The sequence below is a fragment of the Siphateles boraxobius genome, unplaced genomic scaffold (assembly GCF_051911475.1).
Source record: "Siphateles boraxobius isolate OS27281-9 unplaced genomic scaffold, OSU_SipBor_1 31, whole genome shotgun sequence".
Taxonomy (NCBI): domain Eukaryota; kingdom Metazoa; phylum Chordata; class Actinopteri; order Cypriniformes; family Leuciscidae; genus Siphateles; species Siphateles boraxobius.
Genome location: NW_027508931.1, coordinates 10,313,056 through 10,339,476, shown reverse-complemented (window position 1 = coordinate 10,339,476; position 26,421 = coordinate 10,313,056). Strand labels below are relative to the sequence as shown.

General features: G+C 36.6%; 1 protein-coding gene across 18 annotated transcripts in view; it reads right to left on the bottom strand.

Annotated features, from left to right (window-relative positions):
* shank3a (SH3 and multiple ankyrin repeat domains 3a) overlaps positions 1-15,676 on the bottom strand; it is a 290,014-nt gene extending 274,338 nt beyond the window's left edge. For all 18 annotated transcript variants that reach the window (XR_013186070.1, XR_013186071.1, XR_013186073.1 and 15 more), the window contains exon 1: positions 15,328-15,676. Coding sequence is in view for 14 of the 18 variants with exons in the window: in XM_077193711.1 (XP_077049826.1) it covers positions 15,328-15,609 (282 nt within the window). In the remaining 4 variants the exon portion in view is untranslated. The remainder of the gene's footprint in view (positions 1-15,327) is intronic.
* Between the last annotated feature and the right edge of the window lie 10,745 nt (positions 15,677-26,421).

Here is a 26,421-nt window from a genome sequence, read left to right as displayed (position 1 = left end):
TTTTATCAAAAGATTATCATATTCATGTACCATCACATTTTCTAAGTTACTATACCGAGGTTACAAATAACCACAGAACTTTTTTCCATTAGTGACAAACACAAGACACATTAAACAAGAAATGAATGCATAGAGCACTCTGGCTGCGTTACAAACAAACACCAACAGTTTTAGATGGGCAAAAGCCGGACTAACACATTCCCTCAGGATCTCTCTCATACTGCAGAGATGTGAGAGAACAATCACTCACTATCACTTATATCAACTCAGAAGAAAAGTCTGTGTGTGTGTGTGTTGAGATGTAAATTGCCCAGGGCACTGAAGCTCCCTTTAGCACTTAAACAGTGAGAACACCCAGAATCCACAAACACAGTGATTCTAATAGAGAAACGAGAGATATGGCCAGATAAAGAGCAGAATATTGCAGAGAGAAACAGAAAGAAACGAATAAAAACAGATCTCGAGTTTAAACAAGATGCTATGTGTATAATAACCATAACTGAGGTACATTTCAATATTATTATCCTAATAATGTAATATTAACTTTATATTTTAAGTTGTAAGTTGAAATTGCTGCCTAACATGTCCGTTATGTAGGCTTAACTGAATACATAAAGAACTAACAACAAAATGTACTAATGTATAGTATAGCTGTATATCACTGCCATATGGACATTACTTTGACACACTCATCTTGACCTTGACTGATAACAGAATACTTCCTAAATGGTAATACTGAAACAAGCTTTTTTTGTAAAGCTGCATTGAAACAATTGTGAAAAGGGCTGTACAAAAAAACTTGAATTGAACTGAATTAAGAATCCTGTAATTTATATTTAAAATTATGAGTTTAATATTACTTTTAAGAACAAACTAATTTCCAGATTTCTACCTAATCCTGATGATCTCACATTAGTTGTCAAAAGTCTAACAGGTGTGTGTGTGTGTGTGTGTGTGTGTGTGTGTGTGTGTGTGTGTGTGTGTGTGTGTGTGTGTGTGTGTGTGTGTGTGTGTGTGTGTGTGTGTGTGTGTGTGTGTGTGTGTGTGTGTGTGTGTGTGTGTGTGTGTGTGTTAGTTTAAGAATAAATGAATGAGGAAAATAATTAATAAAGTGCTAAAGACGCTGTCCGGAAAAGCACTGCCGTAGGGAAGAGACTGTACCACACTGTAGTAAAGTTAAGGAAATCATCTCTCTCTCTCTCTCTCTCTCTCTCTCTCTCTCTCTCTCTCACATACAGGTCCTTCTCAAAAAATTAGCATATTGTGATAAAGTTAATTATTTTCCATAATGTAATGATAAAAATTAAACTTTCATATATTTTAGATTCATTGCACACCAACTGAAATATTTCAGGTCTTTTATTGTTTTAATACTGATGATTTTGGCATACAGCTCATGAAAACCCAAAATTCCTATCTCAACAAATTAGCATATCATGAAAAGGGTCTCTAAACGAGCTATTAACCTAATCATCTGAATCAACTAATTACCTCTAAACACCTGCAAAAGATTCCAGAGGCTTTTAAAAACTCCCAGACTGTTTCATTACTCAAAACCGCAATCATGGGTAAGACTGCCGACCTGACTGCTGTCCAGAAGGCCATCATTGACACCCTCAAGCAAGAGGGTAAGACACAGAAAGAAATTTCTGAACAAATAGGCTGTTCCCAGAGTGCTGTATCAAGGCACCTCAGTGGGAAGTCTGTGGGAAGGAAAAAGTGTGGCAAAAAACGCTGCACAATGAGAAGAGGTGACCGGACCCTGAGGAAGATTGTGGAGAAGGACCGATTCCAGACCTTGGGGGACCTGCGGAAGCAGTGGACTGAGTCTAGAGTAGAAACATCCAGAGCCACCGTGCACAGGCGTGTGCAGGAAAACAGGTGCCGCATTATTTATTGTAATAATATTTGACAATATTACTTTTTTTACTCTATATTTGATTAAATAAATACAGCCTGGGTGAGCATAAGGGACATTTCAAAAACTTTTCTGGTATAAACAAGGCTTTACTCCGTGTCAGCGCGCGCTCTGATCGGTAAAGGTGCACAGTCCTCTCCCGAATCATCTCCAGCACTCAGCCTCAGAAGCAACACTAACTCCGCCTCCGTTTCCCTCGTAAGATGATATTAGTATTTAAACATTCTCTATGATAAAAAATGTTTGTAAAAAATATTTTAATAGCACGGTTTTGGCGCTTTATAGAGTTCTAATGACGGTGATCAACTATAACCGTAGGTCTCACGTTATATAATAACCGGCACAACCGTCACAATATATATATATATATATATATACTGTATATATATATATATATATGTGTGTGTTTGAAATTAGTCTTCTTTCTTTCTTTTTGTGTGCAAGACTGCATTTATTTGTATATATGCATGCAAACTCTGTTTTTCAAAGAGTATACTTAAGGCAGCTTTTCAGATTAATCCTGCACACCTGCTTGCATGCCTTCAGAGGGAAAAGAAAGCTTTAACTCCACTTAAAGAACAAAGGAAGGTGCAAATGCCGGGAGCACCATGGATCTCAGTCGAGGTCTGCTCTCAGTGCCATATGCACATCAATCCCAGAGTCCACAGGGGACAGCTCCCTTCACCTGCTCAGATGAAGCAGCCACACATGCAGGACACACCTGAATAACAAGGTCCAGACGTTCAGTCCTTAAACCCAGATCTCATTTGTGTGAATGTGAGTGTGTACTGTGTCCAGATGGGCTGGAGTCCGCAGCAGACATGCTGGTGCAGGTTGGGTTTGAATGAGCTAAAAATAGCATCGGAAGAACGTGAGACGCCTCCGCAAACGAAGCCTCCCATCTCCATCTCTGCCGTGATGGATGGCATCGTCGTGCCGAGCGAACGTGTGTGCCAGAAGAGGGGGCAAGATGCCTTCAGAACCGCAGAGAGTTGCAGAGACAGACAGAGGGAATGTAGAAAGATGGAAATGACTCAATGTAGTGCTGACAACATAAGATACGGAAGCTAAGTGATCAAACAGAAAGTGTGAAAGAAAAGCACGGTCCCCATGAACGTTGTGAGTTAAAAGTGTATTCATGACCATGCATTACGGCTTTGAGCATGCTGTGGTGTTAAAAGTACATCCATCACCTCTATTTAAGTATAGGAAAAAAAGGGGCGGGGGGGGGAGGGGGGGTGAGAAAGCGAATGAAAGCACACTCTTTATGCCGTTTACACAGCCTGCTGTGGCTGAGGTGAATGGCTAATCTCTTCTGCTGAGGTTCAAACAAAAGCCACTCTCAATTAATGGCCTTTATTAAGCAGCAGGGCAGCCACTGTGGGGATAATATGCTCAAAACTCAATGCTAATAATGCTAAAGACACTAACCCAAAAATAATCATATCTAGAGTAGTGAGTCTAAGACAAGCATTAGATCAGACAGCTGCAGTCAGCCACCAGTATTACAGAGATCCTGCTGTCTCAGACCCATCAGATCTGTCTCAAGCTCGGATGATGCCGTCTCGCCTCAATAACATCACATATCGTTCAGGAACACTTGATCAACACTGACTCCAAATACCTGCCATTAGTTTACAAAAGGTTTTGCAAATAATGCTGCCATTCTCTGGATATCTGTAATGCAATTAGGCAAAATTAATAAATATCCATGGTTAAATATGTTAGGATTTTGATACTGCAGGATTTTGGTTTGGTTTAGAATAGAAAAAGATAAAGAAAAAGATAAAGAAAAAGAAACAAAAACAAAAAGAAAAGAAAAAGGACATGGAAAATGCTTAATCAAAATTTGATTATCTTTCCATTTAAAACAGTTTTTCTTCTCTGTTCAGTAATCAAGGTTGAGTGGGCGGGAAAAATGTATATTAGCCAGTAATATCATAGCTTAAAATCAACCACCCAAGCAAGTCCTATATGATAAAAATCAAGCACCGCCCACTGATAAAAATGATTTTGTTGTGAAGTAAATACTACAGAAAAAAAACAATGTAATTTACATGAAAAAGTTAGTTCAGGCAAGAATTTAAAAAAACTAAGTAAATTAGAAATAAAAGCGTAAATATCAACGTTATAAAATTAAGGAAAATTACTCAACTTTTCTGATACTGGTGTTCCCATCATGCACTGGGCTTTGCATAATTAATGAGGTTGATTTTTCACTGTTTTCCAGCTGTATTTACACTGTTTTATCATTGCTTTTGTTGTTAGGATTAATAACTTGCCATTTGGTGACATTTGGATTTCATTTTCTACTCAAAATGACACATTCAAACACAAAAACAATCCATCAAATGTTACCGTCATTGTGTATTGTCTACCAAGTATTCAGGTCTCTTTTATTACGTTTAATTATGCATTAATAATGTTGTTTCATTAATTACTTAGATGTTACTAAGTGCAGTTTCTAAGTACAGCCTATACTTAAAAAGTGTGGTTTAATTCCATGTTATATTGTTTGAGTGAAATGTATTATAAAGGAAACTTCAACAAAATAGGTGTTCAAATTACTTATTTTCTTTGTCTTTTTCACTTAACTTAGTCAAGTAGAGTTTACTTAATTCCATATGTGAAATTTACCTAAAAATATGCGTGTGAAATTTACTTAAAAAATATTTGTGCAAAAACTTGCCAAAGAAAAATTAAGTACATTTTACTTATTGCTTTTTTTTTTGTGAAGAGCTGCACGATTTGGAGGGAAAATCTACAAATTCTCTGATAAAAATTGAGACTGCAATTTAAAATGCATTTTGAAAAAACAAAAGCTCTAGGTTTGCTGTGCTATTTAATTAGTTATAATGGTAACACTTTACAATAAGGTTCATTAAATAACATTAGTTAATGTATTAACTAACATTAACCATGAGCAATACATTTGTTACTGTATTTGTCAATCTTTGTTAATGTTAGTTATACTGCAAAATAAGAACATCTTCACTATGAGATGTAAAACCATCAAGCTTTTATTTGGTGGAAAATTTTGAGGAAAAGTTTGCTGCATGATGCATTCCCAAACTGCATGTTATGAGCGACCCACACTCACAGCAGATGCAGAGATGAGTAAAAAAAAAACATGAAAACTCTGAAACATGCAGTGCATATAATTATTTTATTAAATTGCAGCCTTGACGATTTGATAGGATTGTAGTTTCGGTTGTGATATCCATTAATCCTACACCGCCCTACATTATTTCCCATTGAATCCTCAGAAATACATGACATAATGGCAGTTAAAAGTGCAGTGAATGTTACTTCGTGTTTTAAACACTCTTTAGACTTCTGTAAAAGAAAGCCAGGTGGACTCCACTGTAAGGTGTGTATTACAGCTGTCACTGTGCTCTGCGCCCATATGTGCCACGCATGCCATCTGTCAGCAGAAGATCTGGGACCAGGAGACTGATTACCAGAGCATTATGAGTGTGTACAATTACAAAATCACTCGGGGCACTGTTAAAATGGTGAGCATTTAATCGGTTTTAAAATCCAATATGGTAAGCCTTCATAAATATCATCTCAAAACAGTATTTCGTGTAGCGTTTGGTTCTAGGCATCCGAGACGTCCACCTAAACAACGCAATAAAGATTAGATAATGATGCCTGTAAACATCTAAAAACTCTATAAAACACATAGAAATTCCACACACTGCTCACTTCTATACTCAGGAGTGATGTTGCATAGTGGTTAAAACTCAGGTTTTAACCTTCGAAGGGAACAAGGTATGAGAAATCATTCTTCTATAATAATAATAATTATTATTATTATTATTCGTTACATTTATAGCGCTTTTCTGGTTACTCAAATCGCTTTACATGGAAGGAGGAATCTCCTCAAGGACCACCAATGTGCAGCATCACCTGGATGATGCGACGGCAGCCATATTGCACCAGAACGCCCACCACACACCAGCTTACTGTTGGAGAGGAGAAAGTGATGAAGCCAATCAGTATATGGGGATGATTAGGAGGCCATGATGGACAGAGGCCAAGAGGCAAATTTGGCCAGGATGCCGGGGTTTCACCCCTACTCTTTATCGGGATTTTCAATGACCACAGAGAGTCAGGACCTCGGTTTAACGTCTCATCCGAACGGCGGCTTCAAAATCTTCTGACAAGGTTCATATGACTGTTCCAAGTATTCTGCTTTATGTTTCAAAAAGACAAACATTTAAGATGTTATTTGATGAAAACTGCTCATATTGTATTCATGCTTCAACTTCAGCTTCTGTTCTGCACACAAACCTATTGTGTGGCTTCAGAAGATTATATAAAAAGTTACTTTGATTACATACTACTCTCCACACTGAGACGATGAAGCCACCAAACATCTTTCAGCACATTCAGATGGTTCCTGGAAAATATTCTACAGATCTCAAAAACTGTGATTGGCTACTTTCTCAGGCAGTTTTGGGGAGTTGCTGACATGAAATCAAGTTTTTGTTGCTTTAATGGCAAACTGCATGTATTTGAGTAGCACAGCTGAGCTGGGTAATCAACCTGAATAAACTAACTCATGGCAGACATCCCTGTGAATGTGACAGACAGTCAATATGAAACCAATAAAGGGACAGTTCACCCGAAATGAAAATTCTGTCATCATTTACTCACCCTCATGTCATCCTAAACATGTATGAATTTCTTTCCCCTGTGGAACACAAAAGGAAAAATATTGCAGAATGTCAAGAGTGCTTTTTTTACTAATGGGGATTTTCAAGCTATAAAAATGACATAAAAGCATCATAAAAGTAGTGCACTATATTCCAAGTGAAACAATATCTTTGTTAACTGAAGAAAAAAAAAGTTACTCAGTCTTTTGTCTTGTATCTTAACATTCTTAAATCAGCATACTGTATTTACTTGAGAAGCAGAATTACTTAAGATATTAAGTCTTGTTTTTTGAAAAATGTATGAATATGAATAGGGCTGGATAATAATTCAATATCAATATATATCGCGATATATTTTTTTCCCATAACGGTGATATGATTTTTAAACACATTTTCGATATTTCAATATACATAGCAGCATTTGTCACTGACTGACGTTAGGCGCGCAGCCGTCAGAAAGAGCAGAACACAATTGGCTACTTTCCTGATGACGTACACCACAGACACGCAGCCACTGCTCAGAACAGCGGATCTCCAACGCGGCAAGTTTCAGCCACAGAATGAGCGCCCCTGACCGCAATGCAAATGTGACTGAACGAGCTTCCACAAGTGAGGAGAAAGCATACGAAATAGTTGATAAGAGAGGAAAGACTAATTCAGTGGTATAAATTCAGTGGTGTTTCGGTGTTTCAGCGTGCTGCAAAATGTGCCGGAGTGTGACTGCCGAGTCCGACTAGCAGCGGGAACACATCAAACGAGGATCAGGAGATAGACTGTGCCGATGCGCGCGTCCGCGGCCAGGAACGTCGCGTCCACACTCTAAAAATAGCTCACCGAAAGTTCTAATGAGCAGGTATCGCTCCCTGTGAATGTCCTGACGTGCGCACACACACACGCACACGACGCGCAGAATTCAGTTCTCTTTCTTTAGCGCTTGAATAATAACACACACATTTATGCCAAAATGTCCGTTTTGTCAATTGTATCCTCACAAGAACAGTCTAAATGAGTTAAATAAAATCTTAAATGAAAGTTAAGAGTAGCCAAATGAGAAAATTAAGTGCGTAAGATCCTCTCATCAGCTACATATCTTAAAGGGACAGCAGCCAATTCTGTCTGTCAGTTAAGTTAACCAAAGAACAAAGGGGAACAGAGCAAATTACTCACTGATCTTGTCTAAAGAACGTGTGTAGCTTTAATAAGGATTAATCTATATTTAATTTATAATTTATGCAGTTCAGACTATTTGATAACCTTATTCAATTTCTGTATATTTCAGTTTTATTTAAACACAAAACATTAATGGTGAACATTTTTGACTTTATAAAATGATTATCTCAAGTCTTGAAAAAAGTAAGACATATTTTTGTTATACATAGTTTAGTAACCTACTTTTATTTTTGGCAGAATTTATCATTATAATCAACTTAATTATTTCCTGGATTTTGTAACACCATAGTCCCCAAATTTATGTAAATGCCGGAAATGGGATTTAAATCGGAAAAAGATTCCCCCATTTTGTGTACCAAATGTTGCACAAATTTTATGGCAAATGTAAATTTAAAAACAGAAATGCATTGCCATTTTACAAATTACATTGTCATTTTGCATATTACATTTCAAACTGAATATTTTTACCCATATGCTTTCATAGTCTTGTAGCAGGTATTGAGAAGAGAATATTATTGTTATGATGGGTTATTTCATTGCTTCATGTAGTTTGTTATGGTGCAGTAGCGAAAGACTCCAGCAGATTTCATAGACTTGGCAAATTCATTTTTCAGAAGATTGTAGGAACAGACGTCTGTTGTGGGCGTTCTTGGCAGTTTTTCTGAGGCTTTTATATTGTTCATGTCGATATCGGAATTATATCGTATCGACCGAAATTAAGAAATATATCGTTATATAAAATTTGGCCATATCGTCCAGCCCTAAATATGAACTGAGCTTATGCTTAAAACAAGAAAAATATTTACCAAATGGTTCAGAAAAAGAAAATTGGTAACACTGTACAATAATGTATTAACTTACATGAACTAAACATGAGGAATATATCTGTTACTGTATATGTTAATCTTTGTTAACGTTAGTTAATAAAAAATACAGCTGTTCATCGTTTGTTCATGTTAGTTCACAGTGCATTAACTAATGTTCACAAATACAACTTTTGATTTTAATAATCATGGATAAGTAAATGTTGAAACTAACATTAACAAAGATTAATAAATGCAGTAGAAGTGCAGTTCATTATTAGTTCATGTTAACTAATGTAGTTAACTAATGTTAACTAGTTAAACCTTATAGTAAAGTGTTACCAGAAAATGAATTCATTTTCTGACCTCTTTGGCAGATATTTTGTCTTGTTTAAGCAAAAACTCACAATAATATTGAATCATTTTTCAGAAAACATATCTTATGTCATTTTGCTTATGAAGTAAATGTATCTTGATTTAAGAATGATTAGATATTCCTACAGGAAAACAAGACAAAAATACAGAGTAAGAAAATCATTTTTGCAGTGTTTGAGGAACAGACCAAAATGTAAGTAATTATTTACTGAAAATCCTCTCAGCGTAGCGCTCAAATCACATTCAATTCAAATACGGCGTGTCAAGAAGTTTGACGTCAATGATGTCAAGCCTCATTGATGTCAAACCAAGCAAAACGAATCTTGATGCATGAGATTTGATAACTACTTTACAAAACTGCTTAATAATTACTTAAATTTCACACACAAAGCTGTCATATGGCTTTTGAACACTTGAAATGTGGAGCATGAATGATTTGGACTACATTTATGTAGCTTTTTTTGTCAGTTTTTGGAGCTAAACAGCCCCATTCCCCTTTATGAAAAAGAACAGTCTAGATATTACGCAATATGTCTTCTTTTGTGTTCCACAGAAGAAAGTCATAAGGGTTCAGAATAACATTAGGGTGAGAAAATGATTATAGAATTTTCATTTGTGAGGGAACTAGTCTATTCCTTTAAGCAAAACCAATATTTGAGCAAGGAAAAGTAGAACATGAACATAATTTCTCTTTGAAAAAATATTTGACTTTCACATATGAGATACGAACATGTTACTAGTTTCCTTAGTCATCCTTTTACCAAAGATGAAGAGAGCACACACCCACACGCATCCAGCTAAACTTTCGTCTGTAATCTAGTGTAAAGCGTAATATTTCTCTCCCAGCAGTGAGATCCCTGTGGTCTTCTCTGTGTGTAAGTATTTCACAGATGTCCCTCTGCGATTAACGTCAGGGAATAGGGCTTTTGTCACACTTTGAAATCTTTAACCGAAACCCTCCAGAGATATGCACTCCTCTCTACACATCACTTCTTTATCCATCTTTCCCCTTCTCTTTTTATTATAACACATAGTCTTATGGAAGTCACCCTGCAGTGAACATAGCCAACAATGGTCGCAAGTGAAACCGTAAGCAGATGGAAAAGTAATGCAAGTTGAGGGATCGGCAAAAAGAGTGACCTAATCCCTAAAGCAACCAAACTTACACAATATACATGGCATATACAGCTCCTCAGGTCCATACCTTTCAGAAACTATTCAAACCAATTCGTACCACTTTCCAACTTGACTTCTATTTTATTTCAGAAAGGACTGAAATTATTTTTTCTAGCTGTATAATGGAAGATTGTGATAACCTTTAGAAAAAGTATACAAATATTTTTAAAATATTCGATATGCAGTTAAACTTTCCTTCTAAATAATAATAAATACCCTCACCTCCCAAATAAACAACCCTAACCATAATACAAAAATACATGAGCAAGTAGTAAATATATAATTACTAAATAAATAAGTACATACATAAAAACGCTGACCTATCACCACTGCATCACACAAGCAAGCAAATAAATAAAAACTGAGCTTCCACCACTACCAAAAGGGACATAATGAAAAAAAAATATAATAATAAAAACATGAGATGGTAGGAAAAATATGCGTTCTCTTGCAAAAGTCTGCATTTGCTCACAAAACCTTTCCGTTCCCACACAAAACTTTTGAATTCTTTGAGTGAACAAAATTTTTGGTGGAACTGAAAACTTTTGTGAGAGAATGTATTGACATATATGTATTGACATATAATTTTCTCTCCAATCTAGAATTGTCAAAAAGTACCGACTTCGGTTAGCCTGGCAAGCCAGACCTACATCAAGATGTTAGGTCTGGGAACTCATAATTGGCATACCTCAATCCGAGGGGCGGGATAAACGGTTGTCTTTCAAATTCCCTCTGCACGCAATAGGACAGCGCTACAACCAACCAGAGCAACGGACGGCTGTGGCTGAGTGAGTCCCATGCGTTTTTCCACCAGCGGAGCTAGTTGATAGGCCTATATTAAACTTTTGCCGTATTCGGTCGTCAAAACTCCGGAGTCCGAACACATCTTCCTTTTTTAAGAATGACTAAAGTGACGATCTCTTAACTCCAAGCCATCCAGAGTCGCGGCCAAAGCCGAGCTTTTCCAGCTCGAATGTTAACGGAGAGTTCCAAGACCACACTTTGCTGCAAAATAATTTTTGCTGCCGCTAGGGTGGGTCTAGATTTCTAGGCTAGACTTCGGTACCAAGTCGGTACTGAAATTTAAAAAATGTGATGCTTTGAGTGCTATTGAGCGGAATCGTAAACACCTCTGATTGGCCATTGTACTCACGCACTTATCAGATATGTCTGTGATTGGCTACAACGATCAGCACTTCAAAATATGTTGTGCATATACATCAATGACGCTCTTCACCGAAACACAGATACAGATGGGAGTATTTGAAAGCAGGCGTCTATCAGTGAACAGGTCCGCTTCCGCTTTCAAAACACTTTCAAACACTTCCGTGTGCTCTCAAACACTACGTTGATCATTATAGCCAATCACAGACATATATGATGAGCGCGTGAACACAATGGCCAATCAGAGGTGTTTACGATTCCGCTCAACAATGCTCAAAGCGTCACAATTGTAAAATTTCAGTACCGACTTGGTACCAAAGTCGGTCATTTTGACAACGCTAATCCAATCTCATATTTTTTTTCCATCACAATGTCCATTTAGGGGCTCCATACACCACAACATGCCAATCAACTGATATCTTTAGAACTTAACTGTTGAAAATCCACTTGGTTGTACATACATAGTCATACACCTATCCACATGAGGTCCTACTGCTCACAATGTCATGACGTTGAAGGCTTATAAAAGCAGTGTGGAGACCATTGTTGTAAAAATGAAAGCCTCAAAGACTGGCTGTCCATCCAAAAAGAGCAATAAGGACCCTGGCCACTCATGTTTACTAAACCTATGCCAGCATCTAGATTTGCCAACTGGCACTTACAGGACTTCAAAAAGACTGAAGAAAAGGTTTCTCAGATGTCTTTGGCTTGAATTCCAAGCACCATTTTTGATGAAAACTTACTTGGCAAATACCGTGAAGTTAAGCAGGTTTATGCATCAAGAAGCTTTTTTTTTATGGGCTAGAGATTTGCGAGATTTGATCAATTGAAGGAGCTAATTGAATGGAACAAAACACAAAGATGTCAGCAATGGAAGAAACTCACAAGTCTTAGACTACGACAATGAGCCATACTTGTTGTAAGGAGAGGTTTTTGGATGTCTCTAATTGGCACAGAGAAAGCCAAGATTTAATCCCCACAGAAAAATGTGTTCAGAGACCTTGAGATTACAGTTCACAGATGATCCACGAAGCATCTTTATGGGCGAGACAGTAAAAACTGACCAAATTCAGTTCTGCAAATCTGGTAGACTTACAGCCTACTAAAGTCTCACAGCTGTAATCCCTGCCAAAGGCCGCTCTGCAAAATAGTGAATGAAGAACCTGAATTTAGATGTCAATGGAGGATTCCAAAGAGTGTACTTTTTAGTTTTAATCAGAAGGCAAAATAAGTTTCAATTAAATTTGAGATATGTCAGTGAAAAACTTTGTGCTGAATAATTTCTAGGTGCACTGGGATATTTAACCCATCACAACAAAAAAAAAAATCTCCTTATTATCTATTTATTTCTCCTAAACGGCATTGAGATAAACTGGAGAGCAAATGGAGAATTTGGATTTTTCTCCCGGGAAAAACTTTCCATTAATCTCCTTGGTAGATCTAAAACAATTTTTCAAAATGGGCTAAAATTGACAAAGAAATTTTTTTTTTTGACAATCAAACACCAGAAATCTTGATATGGTCCCTTGCAAGAGGACCATAATAAATGTGGGTCCTTGAAATCAAGAAGTTTGAAAACCCCTGATCTAACAAAACTTACACCAAAGACCCTTTCCACCTCAAAAATACATGTGCGAGACATTAGTGATATCTTATGCTCTCATAAGTTGGATGTTGGCATATGAGAATAACGGTTGCAATCTGATATTGTTTATTTGAATTATAATGCTCCTAAAGATAGTATCAGGATTTATTGGGTGGGGTGTGAGTTAGCATTTGAAAGGTGTGTGGCAGTGGGATGTGCCAGTGAAAATCTGGCATTTAACAGATTCTTTCTGCTCTCATTCACCTCTCCTTATTAACATAGAGTCTTGGGCCCTGCTAAAGGACAGTGCTCGTTAACACTATGGATCTCTGCTTTTAATGAGGGCCCGACACATAACCACACACATACATTCAATCAGAAGTCCATACTAATGCATGCATGGTCACAAATGCACACTAATACAGCGCTCAGAGTGAGGATGAAAGATTCAAGGAGAAACACATTTCTGACAGGCAGAATGAGCCATTGATCTATAGGCTCACTCATTCTGCTGCAGTTACTCACTTCATTGGCGTCAAATGTGCTGAAGGAACCCAACTAAACAGACTGAGAACCATGCAGCAAACCTTCTTATAACCAACCAACACAATATTCAGAATATTAGTCAATCAAAATGGGGTTTTCAATAATAATAACTTAATATTATTAACTTAGCTTAAACATTTACATTTGGTAACCCCCAATCTTCAATATTTGGTTATATTCTTAGAATCCAACATCAGCATCTCAGTGCAAACTATTAAGACTGGAACCTGAACAAACCAGCAAGGATCACCCCTTAGCCCAACAGAAATAAACCCACCCACTTGGAGCTACAAATGACTAATAAGTTTCTGTTTGTCACTAGTAGGTGTTCCTACTCGACTGTCATATTCATCTGTGTCAGTCAGTGGATCACGTGAGCTTCATTGTTTGCACATTTGCTCATCGCATCGCCAATGGCCAAAGGCTACATTACCACTGGCTAAAGGAAACGCTTGACACAGGCCAAAACACCATATGCCACGTTTGGTTGCATTCAGCATGGTGTGTGAATGCTTTCAGTGCACAGTCAATAAAATCATTGTTCATACACAGTTTAGGCATTTGGACATATGTTTTGCATTTTTCCAACTGTAATTGTGCATAAGTAAAGTGACAATTTTGTCAACCAACCATATCCAAGCTAAAATGAAAGTTGCCAGCTAAAATCTGAATTAAATTCAAATGTGATTTAAGGACTAAACCAACCGGAAACTACAACACTATCTGCAGACTTTGAAAGGCTTCTGACAGATGTCACTGCCAAAACCTCACAACGATTGGCTGACAGCTGCATCTTATTTGCATAAAGTTAGAAAGCATTTCTCATCTTTTGATGCTCTCGCCTCTTGGCAGCGGTGCAGAGCATTCGCGCAATCCCTCATGCCAGCCTGCTGCTCAGTTTCAAAGGGTCAAGGTTTAGCATGGCCCAGTTAGCACCTGCTAGTAATGTAGATACAGTAACTCCACAGATTGTTCATTTACAATGACATTTATGATGTCACAAAAGATATATGTTTTAAAAAATGTTGTTCTTTCGAACTTCATATCCATCAAAGGACAGAAATGATAATAAAAATTAACAAACATATTGAGCACCACAACAGTTTTCAATGTTGATTATAGAAAATCAGCATATTAGAATGATTTCCGAAGGATTATGTGACACTGAAGACTGGTGTAATGATGCTAGAAATTCAGCTTTGCCATCACAAGAATATATTTATTTTTAAAATATATTCAATAGAAAGACATTATTTTAAATTCATAATATTACTGCATTTTTTATCAAATAAATGCAGCCTCTGAAAGACTTTGTAAATATAAAATAAAATGTACAGACCCCCAACTTTGTTTGAATGATATGATATTGAATGAAAAATAATAATCGCAATTAAAGTTCAGGCACCCCTCTAAATCCTGGCTGCAGTGTTTGCAATACTGAAAAAAATTATTAAATTAAAAATTCCACCTGCAACGGTAACACCTGTATCTGACCAACAGAAACAGGTGAGTAACAGCACTTCAATACAGCACTCTCATATCCATCAGCACCATATGTCGTTCGAGAAAGCCCTGGGGACATGCTACAAGACGCTGCAACCGAACTGACAAGTCTGACAGCCTCGCGACAGGGGGGAAAAAGTCCCTGTGAATTACAGTAAAGCAACAATAACCCAGCCACTCACTGTATCTACCCCTCTCTCTCTCTCTCTCTCTCTCTCTCTCTCTCTCTCTCAAAGTGGCCAGTTTTCAAAGTCCGTTGCAGACGCACTAATGAAGACGGGTTACATTCAAAAGCAAAAAGCACAAGAGGAAGATGAAAAGGTAAAAAAGAAAGAACAATCATGTGCACGCTGAAAAAGAACAGGACAGGCAAAAAAAAAAAAAAAAAAAAAACGAGAGATAGTTTGGAGCACTGACAGAACTCACCGTTTGCTGCAGGTCAGGGATGCCTATGCGGACGACCAGTGTGTTGCCCTGCAGTTCCTCCATGGGGCCGGCGTGCGGAGAGCGGGAGCTGTCCCCCCGGCTGGTGATGGGAAGAGGCTGCGCAGGGCGAGAGTAGATGAGGAGAGGGAGAGAGAGAGGCAGCGAGAGAGGGAGAGAGAGGGCGAGGGCAGAGGGGGGCTCAGACGGGAGTTCAGGCTGCTGCTGTGGACGATCTCTGGGCTGGGAAGGCTCATGTTTGCCCGAGCCCGCACTCACAGGCATGCTCTGTGTGTGTGGAGCTCCGACTGCATAGTGCCTCGCTCACGCATACGGGTGCGTGCACGCACGCACACACACACGGAGAGCTGCTGGCACACATGCACAAGCACAGGGAGAGAGAGAGTGAAAGCGGGGAGGGGAGATGCGATAGGGGGAGATGAGAGAGAGAGAGAGAGAGAGAGAGAGAGAGAGAGAGAGAGAGAGAGAGAGAGAGAGAGAGAGAGAGAGAGAGAGAGTTAAATGTGTGCTATGATTACGCATTTCAAGCATCAAACCTATAGGCTATAATGCCGGGTTAACACATTTCTGAATGTACAATAGAATAGATTGCAACAGTATCATTAAATAATGCTAAATATCAGATTAGCTCACAAGACAATTCTAATAATCTGATATTGATGATCCCTTACTGTAACAGCTCTTTAAAGTTCTTGATTCAATTCTGGAATTTATATAACATTATACTGTTGACCCAGGTAACTAATACACTAGATTCATGTCTCTCAATACACCCAGCACCTCTATAAAATTAAACTCCAATCACATGATCCTTTAGAAATCATTATAATATCCTGATTAGAATGTGATTATTATGCTGATTTGAATTCACATGATTAGCAATGTCGAAAACAGTTGTGTTGCTTAATATTTTTGGGAAAACCGTGATGCTTTTTTTTCAGGATTCTTCAAATTGAAAGTTTTCTCGTAACATTATAAATGCCTTTACTGTCACCTTTTGATCCATTGGATGTGTCCTTGCTGAATAAAAGTATTCATATCTTTAAAAAACATTACTGACCCCAAACTTTTATTATATATACACAAATAATTATTGAATAAAAAGAAGGAAATAATTTAAACCTGTGGGCTGTATAATTATAACAACATAATTAAATAAGGCAAAATGATCAGATCATATACACACAATCTTAATGCAGGGCTCTGTGGAATACTTGATTCTGATTGGTCAGTTCTGTGGTATTTTGTATCGTGACACTAAACTCTACAAGCTAATTGAACATCGGCCCAGGCATCTAATTTCCTACATGGCTGTGCTAGTTTCATACTGCCTGAATCACTCCACACTCTTTCTTCTCACATAATAATAAAATAAACTCCTAATCAATATTTAATGTCCAATCATTTTTCATTCAGTAAACAGCCATGTTATTTGGATAAAAGGATAATGTACTTTTTCACCCAAATAATTATTGCAAAATAAACCCATTCAGGGTTTACATATTTGATAACTGACATAATTATAGTGTAAAATGAAAAGAGATTCAGAGCGGGAAAGGGAAACTTGTGGGCTTTGCAGTTTAACACACAATCAGACAGATTACAGATTAAATGATGATATCAGATAAACAGAGAATTCTAACGATTTAATAAATTTGATGTGTGATAATTGGCAGAGTTACCGTGTAAGAACTGAAGCAGACGAGAAAGAGAGAGAAAGAGAGAGAGAGAGAGAGAGAGAGAGAGAGAGAGGCTGTTAAACTGCTACAATATTGATTTCAAGCAAATATTGCCTTCACAGTCCACAGCAAAGCATCAACTACCAACACTCTGACATAGTTTGGTGTGTGTTCACACATCGGCGAGTGTCATCTCATGATGTCAGTGCGTGTGTGTGTAAATCAACATTTTAACAGGTTGACTGAATCCTATGCAGCATGACTAGAGCAATGCTGCAGGATAACATCACAAAACACCAATAAATGCTTCAAATGCCTACGGTCTGCTGCCTGTGTTCAAGTCAGTTTTTCATTGGGGGCTTGCATCATGTTCAGGCTTATAATTAATAGTAATAAAAAGAGTGAATCCTAGCAGTCCAGTTCAGCAATGTGCCAAATGCCCATGAAACAGCACTATACCTACATGTATATGCAACTGCAAGATAATTCATGCAAATACATGGCACTATCAGCTGGTGTCATGTACTCTCAGTGAACTCCCCCCTCAGCAAGCAACCAAATTACAGGCAAGCAAGAAAGAAACAAATAAAGCAAGAAAGCCTGACATGTAATCAGCACAGAGTAAAAGAGTTATGGATTCACCACAGGAATCCCCTCCCGCCCATCATTGTGATGTCACAGTGCTAGAGCACCCCCGATTGGCTTCATCCGTGCCACTGGCTCCTGCTCTCTTTTGATCACATGCCCTCGTCTTTATCACTGACGGCCAAAATCTGATTGACCTCATGTCATTGTTCCACTTTATTATGCAGTTCATCACGATCTCGTCCGCTCCTATGACATCTTTTCACTCAGTCTCTTTCTCATTCCTTTGTTATCCTGTTTCTCATTCTCTCTCTCTCACTGTACAGTATTAACTGAATATTTCCTTCAATTTGTCTTGTTTGGCAGCATAATTGCATGTCTAAGTCTCTCTTGCGTTAACACTCATGGGCATATTATTTTCTAAACTGTCATTTTCCAGAGTGAACACACAGAGCTGGGCTTTATGTTGTGCCGCCTCTGTGGGAGGTTAAATCAAAAGAGGGGCAGATGATGTAAAAACAGATGAAAGCTTTATAGTGTGCCACTAACACATACATTCTTCTGCTTGAAACTCTAGTGGACTTTAAAGATTTTAGGATCATCTATATGGTAGTGCAATTTCTAAAAAGGCAGCAATGTATTTTCAAGTATACTGTGTGAGAAATACATGAAATACTAAAGACACTTAGTGGTTTGCAATATTAGAGTATGGCTTTTATTTGTCGTTGCACTGAAGCCAAACAAATGATTAAAATATGACCCAAAAAATGTTCTACCCAATATTAGAATACAGATAGTGTAAACAAAACAAAACAAAAACATGCCGCAAGAAAGGAGAGATGAACAATAAGGAAATTAGGAAACAATTAGGAAATGTTTCGTGGCTGTGATTTAACAAAAGTTTTTTTTTCCTTTTAAAAAGGAAAAGCAGTTTGAAATGTCCCACCCAAACATCCTGTTTCAAAAGAAAATAAACAGACATAGAGAAGAAAACTACACATCAAGTAATTTAAAGGAGTTTTTGCCACTCTAAGACAAAGCTTTGCCACCCCAGAATTACCACAGTATAAAATAAAAATGTAAGCAGTTTTTCCTGTACCGCTTTTCCACAGTGGAGCTTCAATTTAAGCATACCGCAAAATAATTGGAAGGAAACACGTCGTTATATAAATTGTCCTAGCGCTTTGCATTCTCATGCAGTGCACCCATGTGTTTTTTAGCTTCTTTTTGCCATCTGACGAAAAAAAATACAATGAAATCAATATCATGGAAACTTATAGCAGAGTTAGATAAGAATCTTATGCCGGCTTGTCTTAAAGCTAACTTAAAGTCTTGTTTAACTATTTTAAATAGTTTGAAGTTAAAGTGCCAGGAATTTACAGGATTAAAGGGTAGTCAGAAATTTACTGTGAAATTAATACATGCTGGCCTGGGTCCTTTCCTTACGAATTACTATGAATCAACAGCAAAATGATACTAACATCAAGGTAATTTACTGCTCTTGTTTTGCTGTGAATTCACATGATAAAGTTGTCTTTAACAATGCCACTATATTGTTTACCACTGTAATTGTTTTGAAGTCATCATAATGGTAATTAGTGTTACATTTGCTTGGGATCTTGGACCTGTATATTCATATTCAAATTTTTGATGTAGCCAAGTCAGAAGTGAGACAAATGAAAACATTTAAAACGATAACAAGCTGGAATATAAAATAAGCTAATTGGCAGATTTTAAGTTAGTCAAACTATCCTTTAGGCCGGGTGTCCACCAAAGCGTTTTTAACCAGCTGAAAACGCTAGGCGCTCTGCTGAAAACGCCTAGCACTTGGCACTTGAGAGCGTTTTGGCAGCGCTGGGTTTTTTCAGTTGAGACGATTCGTTGCTATGATACCAGAGGTTGAAAGTAACAAATTACATTTACTCGCGTTACGTAATTGAGTCGTTTTTTTGTGTACTTCTACTTTTTTAAGTAGTTTTTAAAATCTGTAATTTTACTTTTACTTAAGTACGTTTTGTTTGAAGTATTGTACTTCGCTACATTTGAAATCATATCCGTTACTGAGTAAAAAATAATAATACAAGGGAGGAAATAAAAATCACACTCCGGAAACTACTGCATTGATTGAAGGGCGGGAGAACAAACATGCAAAAAAGGTGATGCAGACCCAGCTGAAGCTCGAATTTGTATGAAGCGAATTATGGCCAGTATGGAAATACTTTGGATGTAAAAAAGTGTGGTTGTCCGAGGATAGATATCCAATTTGCAAAAAAATGTGGACACAAAGTGGCTGCAAAAGGAGGATACATAGGACACCATCCCTCCTGCAGATAAAGATATGTCCCGATTATAACTTAAGGCGAATGATTTACGTGATGCAGAGGGAATCCCGGAATCCAGTCATGAAAATGGAATTTACATAACGCAGAAGATGTCACATAAAACACGCAAAATGATGGATGGATGAATACATGGAAAGTAGAACTGTGCAATAAATCCAGTCGCGACATGGTCGGTGAATATTTAAGTGCAAAAATACTGCTATGTAAATATATAACCTGCTTGTTCTGCGTTTCTGTGAATCGGTGTGAATGAGCTGCTCCGCTTTGTCTACTACATACTCAAGTACACGTGGTGTTTTCAGCGTCTCACAAACAATTTGAGTACATGATGAATACATAAACATTTCCAGAGCTGCTCTGAGAGAACGCCTAATGAGCATTTTCATCATTTTATTTGAGAAAAACCATTGTCAAATAGGCTTACACTTTGAAACCGGTCTTCACTACAACCCGTCAAAATAAAAGTTTGGTTTAACTAGGAGAAATTATGACAGAAATATATTACTATTGTAGGCATACAATATAACGTACTTCTCAAAATAATAATAATAACAACAACAATAAGAATACAATTTATTTAAACATTAATTAAGGCATATATTTTTTGTCCATGGTTTAATTTAGTAAATCTGTTTTTTCAGCTCTTCCCCAAAAAATAAAAGGACACAAGTTTAAATTTTCATTTGATTGCCACCGTTTTTGATAATATATTTGGATTAAATCATAAAAAGAAAAATTAATTTTCTGAATAAAATACATTTCATAGGACTATATTATTCTTAAAAAATTAATAAATTATTAATGTTGAAAATGAGTTGTTAATCTAATTCATTATCAATAATTTTGAATTTAATTGATTAGACATGTTCTATTGAAATTTTAATAAACAAAACAAACAAATGGTTTCAAGTTTGTTATAATAAAAGCATTTGTTCAACCCCCAAAAAACCTGTTTTCTTTAATTTAACTGTCATTTTAACTGATGATAATAATAATAACCATAATTTAATAATACCGTTTATTTAATAATTGATTAATACTGTAAACCATGATATTTTCTGAGACGTTATCATACTGTAAAAATCTCATACCATTACAACCCTACACGGGAGAAAAACCACACCCCACCCCCCTGTTCACCCACCCCCCACTGTTAAAAAAGTAACTCAGTAACTTTTACTTGAGTAACTTTTAAATGAGCTACTTTTTACTTTTACTTGAGTAGATTTTTAGACCGGTAATTTTACTTGCACTTTGCACTTTCAATTTCATTGAAGTAGTAGGCTAGTACTTTTACTTGAGTAGAATATTTTATTACTCTTTCCACCTCTGTATGATACAGAATATCCGCAGCACAGTTTACTTGTAACTGATTTCGTAGATAATTTGTTTCATACTAAAAATTTATTTTCATCCATTTTGTTCGGTTAGCTCTGCTGGTTGATGTCGTTGTACAGAAAGAATGTTGTGACAGTTGGTCGGTGTGGTATTTGTCCCGCCCCTCCTCCACTGTGATTGGACGGCTGTGTAAAAAGTGACAGTGATGAGCGCAGCGTTTTACCCAAAGCTGAACAGTTTTCAACCCTCGGCGACCAGTGAAAAACGCCGGGTGCTCAGCGCTTGAGCGTTAAATACACGCTCAGCGCCTCGTTACGCTCATGGCGTTTAAAAAACAGCGGCGCTCCCATTGAAATTTTACGCCAGCTGCGTGAAAAAACGCTTTGGTGGACACACGGCCCTAGCGTTATTTCAGTATGAAGATTTACCAAATTTTTATTTCAAATTCATAACTCTTAGTAGATTAATCTTTAACAATAGCAGCTGATGAGATACATCTTTGAAAGATGCGCATGATATAATCATGCTGCATTGCATGCTTGGTACCTTCATAGTAGACTGTTTAAAAAAAAAAATACAGTGCCTTCCTGCCTTACATTAAGTCATTTCAACTTAAATTACATTACACTGACTTAAACATTAGTTGAATCTTGTATAGAAAGTTTAAAATTGCTTAACTTATTTTGATGAGTTAAAGCAATGTAAAAACATGTCAACTGATTGATCATATAATTATGTACAGTGTGCATAGTATGCACTGTAGAAATACAGTATGATAAAGAAATTATTGTTTTTCAAAATATTGTTTATAGTAATTTGTTTTATAATATTGTAAACTCACAGTAAAACCAAGCTTTTTTTTTACAGTACAATTGTAAAAACTTGACTAAAATTGTCAGTGTAGTTCTGTCGATTTTACAAGAAATTTCAAAGCGTGCAGTTAGATACAAGAAAAGTCCTACTGTGAAAACCTGAAATATACTGCAATTTCATATTTCAAAATTCAAGCTTAGAGACATTTAGGATATGTTGATGTTTTTGATATCTTGATTGTGCCTTGATTTGGTGCCCTGGATATTGACTTTTTTAAAACTATTATTCTTTTTAAACCATATAGATGATTACTCTGTGGCAATATAACCGTTTCACATATTCATGAACGCAAATGTGTATGTCAGGCCATAAAACTACAAAAACTATGCATGAGTGCTTGCTTTGTTGTTGCCACCCCTCATAGTCTTCACGCCACCCCTTTGCCACCCTATAAATCATTTTCTTGATCCGCCCCATCAAGGAAGGCAGTAAATTGCTTAATTCACTGCTGCAATCAGCTTTAATCTGAAAATCAGTCAACGTTACATGCACACACACAATATGAGAGCAGTATGTCAAGATGATTAAACATGCAGTGCCTTGTGCGTATGCATGAACTAACCAAGAGCAACAAGCATAATGTAGCTTTAACTACTTATAATGTATATAAATGATGACACAAATAATAGAATATCACATTTAAAACCATATATAATACTTAGCTTATTTTATGGAAGCCTGGTAAGTCTGATTCTGTTTCAGGTCATTTCCCAACACCATTCCCGCTTTCTTCCCCAGTCGTTTACTCTCCCATTAAAGAATGTCTTCATCAATAATGGCTAAAAATAACATCTGCAGTATGACTTTGTGTAGATATTTCTCTAAAGCGCAAAGACAGATTTAGCAGAGCAACAGGCCTGCACACATAAACAAGCCTGGCATGTGATGCTAATATCAGCAGAACTCAGCTTCACTATTTCAAATGAATAGTCTTTAGTCTATAAAAGACAGATAAAAAGGAACAACTTTCTGAGAAAACGGCAACAAAAACCAAAAAGCTCTTCACTGATACCATGAGTGAGACTCAAAGTTTCTGATGAAGTTGAGGCAAATCCGTCTGTGATCAGTCGGGCTTGTGCGAGCAGATGAAAGGGTCTCACACATTCTGAGACTCTGTGAGCATGTGCACCGCTTCCAGATGGAGAATGAGACACATCAGCGGTGAACCCGTCACCACAGTGGATGTTCAAATCACACCACTGCCATCTGCCCAGAACACACTCATCTGATGAACTTTACATAAATCCTACTATTATTTATTTTACATTTATAATGCACTATATGTGATATTTTTATTGATTTAACTTCTATTTAACCAGGTTTGTCTCATTGAGATATAACATCTCTTTTTCAAGAGAGACCTGGCCAAGATAGCAGAACAAATTAGGTCACAAAAGCAAAGAACAAACACAAAAGAGGCAAAGACAACTCAAGTACATTTCAATTTAAATAAAAGTGCCATTAATTAAAACATTTGCACGTGTGGATGGACTCAAATTTTATAGTTTTAACATAACCTTTAAAATCATTTAAGGAAATTAGACATGGTAGTTTAAGTGTTTTCTATAAATCATTCCAAGTAGAAGGTGCAACAAACATGAAAGCCTTTTTGAACAACTGTGTCCGGGCTTGAGGTACATTCAATGAAATAGTTTTCTGGGATCGTAAACCATAGGTACTCTGTGTAAAAGTAAGAAATTCAGATATGTAACATGGAAGCCTGCCTATAATGCCCTTATATATAAAGATATAAAGGTGAGTAAGCCGGCGATTTGACAGAGAAGGCAAATTCACTGTGGAGTAAAGTGTACAGTGATGAGTGAAGGGTTTGCAATTTGAAATAAATCTTAAAGCTCCATTAAACACAACATCTAACATCTGAAGATACTTTGTTGGGGCATTCATATACAACAGATCACCATAATCAATAATAGAGAGAAATATGGCATCCACTAGCCTTTTTCTAGTAGAAAAAGTAAAACAAGATTTGTTCCTAAAGAAAAAACCTAGCTTCAATTTCATTTTTTTTACTAGATTCTGTATATGAATCTTAAAAGAAAGATGATCATCAATTAAAAATCCTAAATATTTATAAGATGAAACTACCTCAATTGTTTTACCCTGATCAGTAACAATATTCAGGTCTAGCTCACTAACAAATCACACCTGATATTACATACCTACAATTTCCATGAAATCTGACATTTTTAGTGGGATTGCAAAGTTTAAAATAACAAACAAAACAAAAGTGATAAACATTTCAAACGCCACAAGTGAATTTAGGCATCACAGTATTAAAATGCACGATATGGAAAGTAATATTAATTTTGAGATTTGCTACATATTACATTTAAATGTGTAAATTCAAGATTCTCCTTATCACATTCAAAGCACTCCATGGTCTTGATCCCATATTTCTGATCTCATCCATACCTACTCCCCAGTTTGCATACTTAGATCCTCCGATACCGGTCTGTTGACAATCCGTAGGCACAAACTATCATCTTTTATTGGAAGGGCTTTTTGTACCGCTGCCCCAACTCTCTGGAATTCCATTCCCCAACACATCCGCGACCTTTCATCATTACACGATTTTAAAACTCACCTTAAAACATATCTTTTTGCTACTTGTTTCCCTTGATTTCTATGTTTATGTACCACTATTTCAATTTATTTTTATTGTTTCTATGTCATGTTCTATGTCATGTTTATTTGTACTTTATTGTAAAGCGACCGTGAGTATTCTGAAAGGCGCTATATAAAATAAAAATATTATTATTATTTATTATAAATTCATTAATATTAGTGCTTTAAATATTTACTTTAAATGAGTGTTAACTGATGGCAAAGGTGATCAATTTAAAATGCGCATGAATAAATGTAAAATTTTAGCTGAATAATAAAAATGTTAATATTTTAATATCATCAATAATATCCCATATAACAGTGGTTCCCAACAGGGGGGTCGCGGCCCACAAGGGGGCCTCAGCGAGCTCTGTGGGGGGTCGCGTCATATTTTGAAAAGTTTGGAGCAATGAGCATTAAATAAAAGTCCTTAACTTTTTCCTGTTCAAAATTTATATAATGAGCGAGTTCATCATGAATCTATCAATCCGTGTTTTTGTCTTATCCTGAACCACTATGGTACACACCTATAATAAGTGTTTACATTGGGACTATTTTACACTGGTTCGGATCGTTGCCGCTGCGGAGTAGCCCAGTACCTGCGTGACTCGTCATAGACCTACACAGAGAGAAGTAGTTCCGGCTACAATGTTCTTCCGAAAGACGCATTATTCTGTTAATAAACGCAAGATTATTATAGCTCGCTAAAGCGCCAAAAACGTAAAAAATAAAGCCTCACATTGATAACGCCTCACAAATTAAAAGTATTGAGGCCCCAGACAGCAGTCATTTAATAATAGCCTATATTCTTTCTTTTTTTACCTACACACCAGTGGGAATATTTTTTTTGAAAATATTTTTTCAATTTTGCATTGCAGTTTTTAAATTACAACAGGCCTACTGATGTTTTTGTTATTGTATTTTCAATAATATAGGCTATTATTTGTGCATAAACATATCTGGTTATAGTAAATATACCATTTGTTTGAAAACAACATATTTTGTCATCCTTGCTGCAAGCTTACAAGAGCGATAATATCATTAAATGTGAAGGGGGGCCCTAAAATATTTTTTTGGGAAAAAGGGGGTCTCAGACCAAAAAAGGTTGGGAACCACTGCCATATAACATTCAATCATGTATAATTAAATTAATTAATTGAATATAATTCAATTATATAGTCTATATATGGATAGTGGAAAATGAATGTACTTCATTTACTTACCGATTTATTTAATTTAAAATAAGAATTTGGCAACAACAACAAAAATTGCAATTATTAATTGGATTTTTATAAAAATACAGACATTACAAAACTGACTAATTAAGTCAGTTAAAATAAAATAATCCAGTCTAAAAATAATCTGGAAATCTACCTACTAAAATGAGAGAATAAAACGGCCAATAATCAATACAGTACTGATATATTATGCATCCCTATAGCAAGAACGTGTCCTGCCCCCTGTCATGAGTGCTGATTTAAACCAATCTACAAGGTACCACATGCCTACATAACCAGCGACAAAACTACTGTAGAAAAATAAATGCTTGTATGCTAAAAAAAACGATTGCTCCATTTGCATCATCAATGCTGCTGTCGCTACTCAGGTACTTGTGTCCATCTCTAACAGGTGCA